The 14,310-nt window shown below is 50.1% G+C and overlaps 1 protein-coding gene and 1 long non-coding RNA gene across 2 annotated transcripts in view; one reads left to right on the forward strand and one right to left on the reverse strand.

The window, feature by feature from the left end:
* Nucleotides 1–14,310, reverse strand: part of Tll2 (tolloid-like 2) — a 115,517-nt gene that overhangs the window by 13,254 nt on the left and 87,953 nt on the right. The window contains 6 exon segments of the mRNA NM_001191898.2: nt 700–880; nt 2,639–2,799; nt 3,472–3,597; nt 8,254–8,449; nt 9,514–9,659; nt 10,267–10,383. Of these exon segments, the coding sequence (NP_001178827.1) occupies nt 700–880; nt 2,639–2,799; nt 3,472–3,597; nt 8,254–8,449; nt 9,514–9,659; nt 10,267–10,383 (927 nt within the window).
* Nucleotides 6,733–13,435, forward strand: LOC120100036 (uncharacterized). The gene is made up of 4 exons (XR_005499686.2): nt 6,733–6,969; nt 9,169–9,250; nt 9,454–9,529; nt 13,043–13,435. It is a non-coding gene; the product is annotated as an uncharacterized LOC120100036 (long non-coding RNA).

Consider the following 14,310-nt stretch of genomic DNA (forward strand, 5'->3'; position numbering starts at 1 on the left):
AGTCCAAGTTCTCCAGACCTTGCTTACTTTCTTTCTAGTCATACTAACTGCACCTCAGCCCTTCAGATCTGGCCCAGATCACGTGCATCAGGCAGAGAGCCTTTCCCCACTACCTCAGGCCTCCTCTCCTCCAAATGCCAGCCCTTGTCAAGCCTGGCCTAAGCTGGGTCTTACTAGAATGTTGTCTTTTTAGCCTTCCAGCCAGGATGAAGCTTATGTAATGTCGGGTGCCATCGAGGCAACCTCTGAGCTGAGGTCTGTGTTGTGTCCTAAAACAAAGCGGAGCTTGCTCACTGAGAGACTGCCTGGCTCGAGAGTCAGAGACAGAACTCTGAGAACCTGTACAACCAACAAATATGGCCCTGCTCCAACTCTGAGCGCTAAGACAGAGATCCAAGCACCCCTCCAAGCAGTTCATACACCAGTGGGATGTGACCGGCAGGACTACCACAGACTTTGTGGTGTCCTTGAATCCTGATTTCCAGCTCACAGAAAACCTAAGAGGGCAAAATTCTTTGTTTTAAGCTGCACTTGATGAGTGAATACTTGTTAGGGTATCCCTAGCAGATGAACTGGGCCACAGTATAAAAGCCACTATCTGGGTGGAGGACGGAGAGGAAGCTGGAGAAGGCAGGGAGGAAGCTGCAGGAACCCAGGGTCCGGGAGCCTTACGGGCCTCTGCAGGCCCGCCCCACCTGCCTGAGAAGAAGTGAGCCCTGAAGCCTCGCTTGGAGACGGTGTTGTCGGACTTGAACTCCACGCGCATGTTGTTGCTCTGAGATGTGATGACCTCCGGGGTCTCGGAGCCACAGAACTTGCCATGAAGCTTGGCATCTGGGGACAGGCCACTGCGCACCTCTACGAAGTCATACTTACAAACCTGTGGAGGAACAGGGACCAGGGCAGGATGCTGCCTCTCATCTATGTATCTCAGGAGCACTGATGTCACCTCCCCCTCTGTGCCCTCTTGCTACCATAGTTGTGGTGTCCTCGGACTCTTGGACTGTAGCTTCACCCCTGTATTTCATGGTGACAGCTAAGACTCCATCCAGAGCTGTTAGAGCACAAACCAGCTGCTCAGTACAGCCCTCTCCGCTCCCTCCTCTCCCCCTGAGTCCTCCTGCTGCTATTCATAGGTCCTCATCATAGAGAGGACTGTGTATTTTATAATTCTGTGAAATACGCCTCCTCTACCCCAAAACTACACCCTTCCCTGTGGGCGAGTGGGCTCAATCATTCTTGAAACTCCAGCCCTCTGGATTGTCACTCTGTCGGTGAGCCCCAGAGGGTGACGGGGATGGCTCTGTGACAGCTGAGGCTCTATGAGGTCCCACTCCTGGCAGCACAAGGCAAGGTCCTTACTTACTTCTCTGCTCATTTATCTCTTGGGCAACCACAAGGCATTGGCTTCAGCAATGGGCCCCTGCTGTTAGGAGGTGGCAAATGAGGGGACAGCATGGGAGGAAATGTCCTCAAACTGTGGCCACCATCCAACTCTATCATAGTGACACGCAGCCAAACCAATGCTCAGAAGGTGAAAGATGTTTGTCTGAAGTCACCTGGCTCGGCAGTGGTAGAGCTGGACCTCGATAGCGTCCACATTACCTCATGTGCCTAGAGTTTACTCTGAAAGCAACTTAAATGCTGAATGCCTGCTCAGTTACTCTCAAATGTGCTTTCAGTTACTTTTTTTTCTCTGAAGAACTCACTTTGGGATTAACTTTGATTTGCTCCAGAGCCTTCCATGCATTGGGCTTTTCCTTTTGCTTGTTTTAATGTTTACAGATGTGTTTTCTTCTCAGTTTTGTGTGTGTGTGTGTGTGTGTGTGTGTGTGTGTGTGTGTGTGTGTGTGTATGCATGTGGATATGTGCACATGAGTTTAAATGGTCATGGAGGTCAGGAGACTTATGTGCGGTTGTGAGCCACCCAATAAAGGTGCTTGGAATCGAACTTGGGTCCTCTGTAAGAGACGTACTTCCTCTTAACTGTTCGTCCATCTCTTGAGCCTCCTGTATTGGGATTTTCGGTGTGGACGTCTTTCTTGCTCAGCCAAAGGATTGATGGAGGGGTAAGAGCTAGGCTGTTGCTGTTATTAAAGTGACAGCCCCAGTTGGCCTGTGGCAGAGGTACATGGAGAAGTACATGTAGCCCCAGGGGCTCATGCTATTCCCAGGTGTAGACACGGATGTCACCATTCTGGCTGTGGGCTACTATGTAGTCCTCTTCTTACTTATTGATTGTCACTTCCAAGAGAAAGGAACAGGCTCTTTATAGTTTCCCTGTCTGCTGTTACCCCTCAGAGCCTTTTTTCCCCTTTGCTGGACACTGGCCAACTCCTAGCTCCTCACACTGGGGCTTGGATCTGTTCTGACTTCTCCACCCCCAGCTCCTGCTCCTTTACTCTTGTCCCCCATCTTCCTCGGACTCAGTGAAAAGGCCACATAGCGAAACCGATATGAAGCACGCCCCCTTCTCCACAACCCCCAGTGCTGCCTAGTCTGCACCCCAGCTCTGCCAGGTGTAGCAATTTCACCCAGGCCACCTTGATGCCTGAAGATCCTGTTCTAGCTCTGAGTCACTTCACGACACAGTCACAACCCAGTCACAAGCCACATCAGTTACGGGGCTGAGACGTACGTCATTGCCTTCCAACTCGAATGCTTCGAACTGCAGGGAGATGCGGTACTGCATGGGGGCCACCACCTGCCAGACACAGTTCTTGTTTGTGGGGTACTCCTTCGGCCATCCAGGGCTGGTGATGGTGCCGTTTAGCTTGGTAATAAATCCACCACAGGCCACTGCATGGAGGGAAACAGTTTTAGATTCATCTGTTTTTGGTTCCAAGTGACTGCAATTTCCCCCAAGCATCAGGACGACCTGCTGTCCTTTAGTAATCAGGAAGAAGTTAGACAGTCTGAACTGAGTCAGGCTCTCTTTCTCAAGTGGAACAGTTTCCACTGAGGCAATGAAGGAAGGAGTTGAGTGAATGTCTACTGCCTTTTAAGTGATGACAGCACATTTGGCCTGTCACACAGTAGCTCAGTTGGTGTCTCCACAGGTCTTGAACCAAAGGAGAGTTAGAGATGTCTGCCTCAAGCTCCTCACTGAGCCTGGCTTGTGTGAACATTCATGTAGGTGGGTAGGTGGTCTGAACCCAGGCCGTGTGGGAAATGCTATCAACTGAGCCACACCAGAGTGATCATAGTTCCCTTGTGGTCTTGCCATGACAACCACATGGATGTTACACACCCACAGCAGGTGACAAGCGGCAGCCTCTGTCTCACAGTTTCAAGGGTGGCTGGAACCTGTTATGTTTGTGATTGTCCCCGTTTGCTTCTGCCTCAGAAAAGAAGGCTTCTCCTCTGTGCATTGATATTTTGGAGCCAGCCACCTGCCCATCTCTGTCCCCACTTCTCCTAAAACTTGTCTCCCATTCCCTGTCATTTCAACTTGACAGGTCCGACACCAACCTTCACATGTCTTCTTGTTAGCAGCTAGCTCGTAGCCAGGGTCACAGGCACACGTGTAGCTGCCGAGTGTGTTTACACAGCGCTGCTCACACCCACCATGGTCTGGCCAGGAGCACTCATCCACCTCTGTGGGGAGGGAAGGTGACAGGGCTAAGTTGTCACCAAGAGGTGCAGTCTGTTTCCTCCCTTCCTAGGGCTCTAGGTACATTCCTCTATGACAAGAGCTACTCCTAGTGGTCACCTCCTAAAAACTCCCTTGTCTACACTTAACAGTCACGTGCAGCTACAGTCAAAGGCGGGATCCTGATCACATAAGCAGGGGCATCTAGTTATCCAGAATAGGAAGGACCGGGCCTGGAGAACAGAATTAAGCAAGGTACCCATCTGATATACGTGACTGGTTTTATACATCTCACCACCAGGTTCTACACCAGGGCCTTCACCCTTTCCGTGCCATGGAACTTTGTAGAGGCACTCAGTAGAGGACAATGACAGAGGGATGCACTTCTAGATGAAGATGTACTAGTACCCAGACAGAACCAGAAGTCTGCCAGGAAACACTTTTAAGACGGTACAGAAAACACTGGGCTCTCAGGTTAGCCACCATTCCTGGGAGAAACTGTTGGGAAGGCAGGGAGGAGGCCTGAGGTGAGTAGCCTGAGACATTCAGCAAAGCAGGTGTCCAGTAGTGTGCTTATGGCATTAACAGCACTGAGTAGGATGCTATGAGCTCTGGCCGTGGACAGAACACAGGAGGCACTGGAGAATCCCTCAGGAGATGTTAGCTCACAAGCCACTGAAGTCAGGAAAACCCTTAGCACTGCCCATCTCCAAGATGAGAATTAGAAATAACAGGAAAACCATTTCGTTGTCAGGCTACGGAATGTCTGTCCATGATAGAGAGCACACAGGGTGTGCTTTGCCTCTGCCAGAAGAGTCTAATGAAGAGACTGCTCAATAAAAATGCAAAGTGGGCAGGGCAGGAAGGGGATCGCCAATCCATGGCACCGAGGGATGTAGAAGCAGAGGAAGTAGGAAGCTCTTGTTGGGCAAACCTTGAAAGAATGGATTGCCGAGGAAATAAAAGAAGTCAGAATGGCCAAGAGTTGGGAACAGCCTGAAAAGATGTAGCCAAGCTCACCACGATGGGCAGGACTCCTTTAAAATATCCTTGATGGGTAGCTTCTCAGACCCAGGCCAACTGTTTCTCAGAGGCTTTTTTTGGGTGGTTTAGCTCCTCAAACTCTCAGCTCCTTGGTCCTCCACAAATGCAACGCCCTCTCTGTTATTTGGCCACCTCTGTTTCCCTCTTACAACTCAAGTGCAGCCACGTTCTGCCTCCTTCCTTGTCTGTTCTGCACACATTCCGTATCAGTTTGATTGTCCTTCTCCAGGGAGACAACAGCTTGTCAATACCCCAGCGTTGCCCCGAGTGGAGAGCACACAGAGTAACTCTGAGTGTCAGGTGTTCTTGGGCTCAACAATGACTGAAATGAGGTGGTCACTGGGTGCCAAAAGATGCTGTAGGCAGGGACGTGAAGTTGTCCGTGGCCATTAATAAATGCAGTCCTAGGCATGTTGAAACAGTGTTCAAGTAATCATTTCCTCATTGTGTTGAAATATGCAAAACACTTTCTTAGGCATCTAAAATTTTTCCAGAAATTTTGGAATAAGGGAAATATATAAGATAATATGGAGCAGTAGAAAGAGTCCCAGCTTCCAGGTGAGCTGGGTCAGGTTGGACCGATGGATATGATCCAATCACATGGATTTGAATGCTGGTCGTTTGGCTTCTCTGAGCCTTCCTCTACTTTTAAAAGGACAAGAACATCCTTGGCTTTTGTGGTAATAGAAAATTATGCCCAAAAAGGACTTGGTATATGGTCAGTGTGCAGAGTGGTCACTTCAGACAACTCTGGGGCAGTTTCTGCACCTCGGGGAGTTGGAAAGACAATGGTGGGAAGGATAGAGGAGAAACAACCTGGGCAAAAGGGCAGTGGGCAAGAGGCGAGGAGAAAGGCAAGGGCAGGTGAAGGGAGGGACTGCAAGGATGGCTCAGTGAAGAAGGACAGACAGGAGGGTGCAGCAGGTCCGAGAAACGGACCAGAGAGCAGTGGAAACTTAGAAGAGATTCCATGAGAAAGGACAAAGATAAATAGAGACCCAAGAGAAAGGAAAAGGAGGCCCTGATGCCAGGAGATGTGGTTGTGGGCAGGGCACAGAGCCAAGAAAGAGGGGATCACCATATCTCAGCCTAGTTATTACCAGATGGAGGGAGAGAAGATAGTGGAATGGACTTAAAGCCAAGGAAGCTCCATTCTGGCAGAGACAAAGGGATAGTTAGCCAGGGAGCTGGAGAAAAGCTCTGAGAGCAGTGGACTGTGTTGCTGTCTGTGGCCCCGGGCCATTGTCAGTAAGTGGCAGGCAAGTGGGCACCATTCCTGCCAGGGTCTGGATAGCTACATGGCCTGCACAGTGGCACCTGTGCCAAGCCCACTGGCTCATGCTCCTTCCAAACAGGGCACAACTAAGGAGATCTAGGAGCATGGAGGTAGCTAGGGACACAGCTCTGGCTTTTTCCCATCCTCTCGGCATGCAGGAAAAGAAGAGGCCATTCTGTGGCCCAGTAATGGGACCCAGAAAAGATCTTAAAGGAATTTCAGAGAGAGTTCAGGGAAGTTAGAGCACACTCCAGGGCTTTCAAGAAAGACCTTGAAGAAAGCCTCCCCCACCCAGCATCCCCTATGGTTCCTCTGCACTGGAATGATAGTGTGTAGAGATTCAAGATGGTTGTCACAACCCTTGGACTAGCCAAGCCTTGAATGCCACCATCCTCTCTTGAAATAAGCAGAAGTGTAAGGCTCTGCCTGCTGCCTAGCCAATTGGCTCTGAGAAGGGCTGCCATCTGGCACTAGGAGATCAGTGTTGAGGCCAGCTGGCACCCCAGCCAGTGTTATGGGCCAGCCGGGCCCCAGGCAAAGGCTGTTGCCAACTGGCACCAAGGGACTCTGGCTCATCCCAGCTCTGCCACAGGCTTTGTGGTTAAGTTTCCAGTTCCCTCCTTCTGGCAAAGGCACATGAGCCAGATACTGCGCTCTGAGGCATCCTACTATGGCCTCGAAAGTCAGAGGAAACTGGGTGTTAAGATTTTCCCTCCACCCGGCATACCACAAAAGGGAACAGTAATCCCACAACTCACATGAAACTCAAGAGCTTACAAAGCGTCTCCAAGCCATTGTTTCACAACTCAACATGCTTCCTTCTTTCTGTTCTACAAGGGAAACCGGGGCTTCGTTAATGAAACGGGGCTGCCTAGCAGGGTGGTATGTCCTGAAGTCAGTTCTCCTGGTGTCAACTCTTCAAGGAGAACCCAGGAAGAAGTACTTAAGAAGAGGCAGGGCCAGGCACCGTGGCTCACATCTGGAATTGGAGCATTCAGAAGATGAGACTTGAGAATGCCCAGGAGTCCCAGTGAGCTACAGGCCAGTCTGGATTACGGTATGATATCCTCTCTCAGAAGCTAAAATGATACAATAAAAAGGAGGCATGAGGAAGATGGGGTGGATTGGGATATTTGTCTCTCACAGCCAGGAGACATGGGAGAGGAGGGAAGGGAAGAAACAGGTTTCCCTGACATGGGTATGGGTGGCTTCCATAATGAAGAAGCCATGAGGGAGCTGCAGGAACCCCTTATCTCTACCCCCTATGCTCCTGGGGACCCAGCCACAGTGTTCCAGGCCTGGGGAATACTCCTGTGTCCTTCTTAGGAGTGGTGCACCCTGTGGAGGTCCTGAATGCCCTTTCAGAGAAAATATGGAAACCCCTCCTTACGCTAAATGACCTTTGTGGGTCTACTTCTATCAGAGCTATTTGGTCTCTTACTGCCCTCCCACCACACTCTCTTGGGCACCAGCATGCAGGATGGGAGACAATGTTTTTGGAGCAGAAGACCTGGGGTGCTTCTCTGGCCCACACCTAGGAGGGTCAGGCAAGGTTGTAGAGGGTCTGGGATCTGGTGTCAGACATGGGTTAGATCCTTAATCTGCTGCTCATGTCCAAGAGCGACCCTGAGCAACCTTTCTCAGGGCTGGCCAATGTAACCCAAACCTCACTGAAAGGGTTATCACAGAAACAAAATGATATCAGGTAAAGCGAGTGTCTTGCACAGGTTCTGGGATGCAGTGAGCGCTCAGTTAACAAAGCTTGTGTTGTTATTAAATCAGGGTTTCACTACACATAGTTTGACCTGGTAAAATCGCCAGGCCTTGAAGGCTGGCCTCAGTAGGTAAAGGGCTTGCTGTGTAAGTGAGAGGACCTGGGTTCAAATCCCCAGCATCCACATAAATGCCAGGTGGGCATGACAGCCTTCTTGTAATTCCAGCATCATAAGGCAGAAGGATCCTTGGAGCAAGCTGACTAGCTAGGTTAGCCGAAATGAGAGACCCTGTACCAAGAGATAAGATAGAATGTGTTTGAGAGAGACTCCTAAGGTCACCCTCAGGCCTTCCCATACATGTGCGCACACACACCCTTCAAAAAGAATTGCTAACTCTCACTTCCCTGAATAGAACAATTTCCTTGCAGAAGCCAAGTGGAGTCTGTTTCTCACAGGTATGACCCCCACAGGGAGGGCCCTATCAGCCATTGAAAAGGAGCAGCTTCCTCCCAGCAGGAGGTTGCTTGCTGCTAAGGTCTCACTCATATAGGTTTTGGAATTCTTACACTGGGGAAAGCAATACTTCTTCCCAGGAATAAACACAGGAACAGACTGCTGAGCCCTACCCTTGAAGAAACTGGCTGCAAAGCCTGCTTTATTGATGGAGCCGTCCGACACAAACTTCACCCATAGTCGGTTGGCACTGGATTTCACAGCCTCTGGCTTCTCGTAGCCACAGAAATGGCCAATCAGGGCGCTCTCCTCTGTGGGACCGTCTCGGATTTCCAGATAGTCATATGCACAACTGTCATGTCTTTCAATCTGAAGAGAAAGAGAGGCCATGAGGGTGACATTGGCTTGCTTGGTTTAGAGGTTTGTTTGTTTGTTTGTTTTTAACTCAGAATCATAACCTAACCATTGCTCTCAAATCTAGCCAGGCTGAGTCCATTCTCAGTCTGTCCAATCTATCTCTGTTGCAAAAGTCAAGATGAATCAGGCTTGAGGAGGTTTTAAGAGAAACAAGGAAGATGGGCTTGAAATGGAGTTTTAGCTTTCTGTTTTTAACCGAAAGTGGAAAGTTGTGTGTGTGTGTGAGTGTGTGTGTGTGTGTGTGTGTGTATGTGTCTGTGTGTGTGTGTGTGTGTGTGTGAGAGAGAGAGAGAGAGAGAGAGAGAGAGAGAGAGAGAGAGGGAATGTATGTATGTGTCTGTCTGTGTGTACTTGTCTCTCTGTGTCTCTGTGTCTCTGTGTCTGTCACTGTATGTGTATGTGTATCTGTCTATGTGTATATGTGTCTGTGTGTGGTGTGTGGTGTGTGTGTGTGTGTGTGTGTGTAGGCCAGAAGTAAACACACTTTGGGTATTGTTCCTCAGAAGACACCTACTTTGTTTTTTTGGTTTTTTTTTTTTCTTTTTTCTTTTTTTTGGAGCTGGGAACCGAACCCAGGGCCTTGCACTTGCTAGACAAGTGCTCTACCACTGAGCTAAATCCCCAACCCTTGAGCTAAATCCCCAACCCACCTACTTTGTTTTTTGAGACAGGTTTTATCACCAGTTAAGCTGGCTGGCTGGCTGTCAGCAAGACCCAGGAGTCTGCATGGCTTCCCAACCCTAAGGTTACAAGGTAACAGGGGTACTTGGGATTGAACGCAGAACCTTGTCTTGTCTAGGCCAAGACAAGAAAACACGTCACTGAGCCATCTCCCCAGACCCCACCCTCAATCCCTTCTGTTTGTTTTTTCGGTTGGTCCAGTCTGGCCTAAAACTCACTTTCCTCCTGCCTTGCCCTTCTGAGTGTGGGGTTACTGTAAGAACCTGTCTTTATAGAGCAGAGAGTACGAAGCAGACATCAGTACACACTCTGGGAAACACCTGAGCAGAGCTCACCTCAAAGGACTGGAAGGTAAGCCCCACATGAAACCCGTCTGCTACTGTGATTCTCCACACACATTCCTTGGAAGGCCTGTAGTCGTCAGGGTAGTTGGGAGATTGAATCTGGCCCGCATCTTTAGTTATGTCTCCCCCACACATGGCTTTAGAGAGAACACAAGGGAAAAAAAGGGCCCTTGAGCACATCTTACGAACACAGGTGAATGGCTACTTATCACCACAAGATGGCTCCAAGAGCCAGCATTTTCCTCTGGGTCTCGCAAAACTGGCCTTGGGAAAGTTGAGTTTTAACTTTGGGTACCCAGAGAAAATTTGGATTTGGTGACTCAAGGCAAAGTGGGATCCCACTATGTCTCCGGTTCTATTCCTTTCTGAGAGGAGAGAATTAAGACACACAGAAGCTGCCCTACAGTGATTTCACAGCCCTTCTCTTACATGAAATGGGACATCTGGGCTTGAGCTCATTCAGGTGGCCAGGGGCCACTGCCATCTCTCCAGGACTCTATACCCTGATACCTCTCATTCCCCAGCTGGACTGACAGGAGAGCTCACTGAGCTTGTGACAATAGCAGAGCTCAGCACACTTGCCCTTCCAAGTGTGACAGAGGGAGTGTGCAGTCCTCAGCTCAGACCCTATCGAGTTTGATCCTCTAGCAAGGTGCCCCAACCACCTAGGAGGGAAGCAGGCTGTGCTCCAGGGACAGATGCTTGTCAGTGGCCGCCTGCCTGACTGCTTTACCAAGAACAAACCTTCATAGACAGCGAAGAAGCCCTTGCCCAGGATGCTGCTGCTACTACGGAATTCCACCCACAGCCGGCTGTCCGAGGAGACGAGGGGCTCAGGAACCTTATCGCCGCAAAACCTCCCTGGAAAGAGAAAACACAGTCAGGACACCGGTGGACATTGGGTTCACCTCACCAGAGCCTGAGGGGAAGACGAAAAGCAGGCAATGACTCTCAAAGTGACAGCTGATCCTGCAGACCACAGAGGAGCAGATATGGGCTCGAGAATGGTACATCCGTGAGCCCGTGAAGGTCAAGTCTGGATTCCAGGCACTCAAAGCACAAGATAGAGCGCAGGTACCTTCCCCGCCACGTGGGTCCTGTGGCACATCTTGTGGTCCCAGCGGTAGAGAGATGGTTCTGAGCTATCGAAGATGGTTGTTTGTTTGTTTGTTTGCTTGCTGGCTTTGCCTGACAGTTCTGAAGACAGCACACCCTTCCCTTTGAGGAACTGGGCACTCTGCTCCCCTTACCTCAGGAAGTAGGGCCAGAGACCAAGAAACTAAAGCTTTCTTGCATTTGAATTAATTCAAGGCCAAATGCGACACTGAAGGCTCTGGGTTGAAGAAGAGTGGGTTTTCCAGACTGATGGTGCCGAGAGACCCAGAGAGGGAGAAAGAGGGACTGGGATGAAGAACTTTGGAGGGATGCTTCGCTATGGAGCCCCTTAAGGACTGACTCCATGTCCTCTTCCTCCAAGCTAAGACTATGGCTCTGGCAGGATGATAAAGGCCACAAGGAGACGTAAAGATCTGGGAGAACAGGAAACTGTCCCCTGTTCTCTCTGGGTCCAGTACGGAAATGTCTGTGTAGTTTGCCCAGACCTTTGCCCATGTCACAGCCATGCAAAGTCCCCCATGCCTGAGGTGACACAGAGTCATGACTACCGACTGCTGAGCAGGTATGGAGGCAACTTCCCCACAGTTCACAGGCCTGGCATAGCCGTAGAGTATCTCACAAGCTTGGAGGAAGGTCCACTTGGACTTGGGTGTCACCTGAGCTGCCTCAAGTTGAGACAGTAAGGAAACGACAGCCACTGATCCTCTCAGCTCAAGGCCAGGGTCTCACTATGTAGCCCAGGCTGGCATTATAGTCTCTAAGTAGCCCAGGCTGGCCTCAAACTTGCTGGATCCTCCTGTCTTAGCCTCGCAAGAGCTGGAATTACAAACATGTGACATTATAACCAGCTCTTTAACCATTAGTGCATGGAAAGCCCTGGTAAGGGCACTCGACACCACAATTATGTTTTATTCTTCTGAGAAAAAATGGAAAGGCATATGGCTGAGAAGAATTGGCACCACCATGGCCTTCTCCAGATGGTCAGCTCTGGTTCGTAGTCTTTGAGGAAAAACAGAGTTGAGGGCTGCCAGTCAGATCTACTTCCTCCTGGTCTGGCCTCCTGGTTCCAGCCATTTGGATTTGGTGGTCTTCCTATTCGGTGAAATAAATTTTTTGCCAAGACTCTGGCAAGGAAAAATTTCCAACTGGAAGGGCTGGGGAAATGGCTCTGTGTAAGTATGCAGATTTAAGTTTGTTCCCCAGAAGCCATGTAAGAAAGCTGGGCATGGTGGTGTCTTCTTATAATACTCACACTAGAGAGGCGGAGTCTCACTGGCTAGCCAGCCTGAAGGTGGGTCCTATCTGAAGAACGACTCCCAGTGGGGGGTGCGACCTACAAATGCACACATGCTCCTGCACACATGGTCACCCACCCCCACACACATGCATTCACACACTCAAATTAAAAACTGATTTGGAGGCCTATACACTTTGGGAATGGCATCTAAGGTATGGCCGATTACTGCAATGAGTTTTTAGAAAACAACGTAAACCTGAGGGAGCACCACCTTAGGTATGAGGGAGCACCATGTTGAACACGAGGGAGCACTGTGCAGCCAGACCGCAGCAGCCTTAAGCAAGACTCCCTCATCAGGTTTCCAGTCTGCTCTCCCTTTAAAACCTCAGCTGCCACAGCCACTGAGCATTGATTTTAAATGGGGGGAGGTATCTACATTGTCACCTATGGACCTACTCAGTGAGAAGACCTGTCATCCCTGTCGCAGGGTGACCCGCCCCGTCCAGCCGGGTAGGTGTATTGTTCTGCCTCGGCAAATACCCCACACCTCTCTGTAATTCTTAGCTGACCTCTCAGCCTTTGTCTTGCCAGCATAGAAGCTGTAATCAAAGTCCCCCTTTGTCACCTATCGTGTCTGTGTAAGATCTGTCTGCAGCGTTTCACATGGAATGTCTCACTTCGTCCTCACTGGCTATGGTTTGGACCTTAAACGCACCCAGAAAGCCCCTGGGTTGAAGGTCAGGGCCCCAGTGCTCAGTGGTCATATTTGATCATTGGTGGGGGCGAGGGGGAGTCTGCATCTGGAAGTCTCTGACCTTATCAATGGATTAATCCATTCATTGATAGACTCATAGCTTAGGGGCTATTTAGAGGTGGAGGAAACCAGATCAATGGAGGCGTTTCCTCAAAGGATATCCTCTCCTTGCCCCATACCCTCATATCACCATGAAGCACCAGCAACGTTTTTCCCCCTGCCAGGTGCTTCTGGCCTTGTCACCAAACTGAAAGCAATCAGGTCAAGTGATTATGGACTGAAACCACGAGCTCAGAAAACCCTTTCTCTTCCAGATTAATCCCCCTTGGGTATTTTGTCACAGCCAGGCAAGTCTGACACAGACACACTGCTGCCCCCTGAATCAGGTACTGTTTTTTATCCCCATTTCACAGATGAGAAAAGTGAGGCTGAGAGGAGCACTTGCCTCAGAGTTGGAGGTGAAAACAAGATTTGAAGCTTGGCAGTTTGAGATCCAGACTTTTGGGGCCACTATCACCTCCACCATCACCACCAACAACAAAAGGAGCTGGGGTTTGGTTCTGAACACGGCACAGTTTTGGATACGACACCAAATGTGCTTTCTGGGAATGAAAGCGCCATGTTCCCTTCCTAGCTCAGAAGATGAGCACAAATGGAGATCGCTAAGCACATTTGTGCTGGTGCCAGGCTTGGCTGTTGGCCTAGGCTATCATTTCTGTTCATTTGGGAAGCTTCCCTTGCCCAGGGAGCCTCCGTAGTGGGGCCACGCGACTCGATGGGCCAGCCTGACCTTTCTGAACCCCCCTCCCGTTTCAAGGAAACAGGATAAGGGGCTTTTGTGTATGTTATGGAAACACTGAATGCTAAGGCAGTTCTGCAGACAAAGATACGGTGCTTGGGGCTGCTTCCTCTAATAGCAACGGGGAGGGGAAGGACATTGTTTAAGGTTACTGACTGGCACCCCCCAAGCCCCTACACATGCCCTGTTAAAGGTAAGTGGCCCCTGGCATGGAAACCCCATCTGTGATCTTTAACCAACTGTCAAATATTCTCATCTGTAATTTTCTTCTGAACCCAGTTAGCGCAAACCTGGGTCACAAACAGCCTCCCTCGGAAGAGCCGGGGTCAGGCTGGAGGGAAATGGGCATGGAGAGGTGACAGTTCCTGGACTCAAATCTGGTTCCTGGGTTTAGAGGCGTTTAATAAGGATATCAAGAAGGGGAGATGCAGATGAGGACACTCCAAGTGGGCTCTGCGGGGAGTCATAAAGGGTCCATTCATAAAAAGTTATGCCCGCATTATGCCTGGATTTTCGCACACTGCCCTGGGAAAGAAAATGCAATGCAGAGGTTTTCAGAGCAAAGACGCCTACTTCACAATCCGCCCTAATCCACTCTCCCTCCTGCCAAAGGGGCCTTGACCTGCCTCCTCCCAGCAGATTTCATGGCACTGACCCCTCCCAGGGACCAGCTTAGCCAACACAATGCACTGGTTCCAAACACAAAAATTCACTAACGACTGCATTTGGAAACATCAGAGCAGACCAAATAGTTGGCAAAGGAGGGCAGGGGCAAATGAAGAGTGATGGTTCCAGGCACCTGGCCATGCCTTGGCTGCAACGCTGTGTGTATGAGAGCGTGCACATGTGCACTCGAGCACACACACACACACGCACACACGC

Source organism: Rattus norvegicus, chromosome 1 (assembly GCF_036323735.1).
Source record: "Rattus norvegicus strain BN/NHsdMcwi chromosome 1, GRCr8, whole genome shotgun sequence".
Lineage (NCBI taxonomy): Eukaryota > Metazoa > Chordata > Mammalia > Rodentia > Muridae > Rattus > Rattus norvegicus.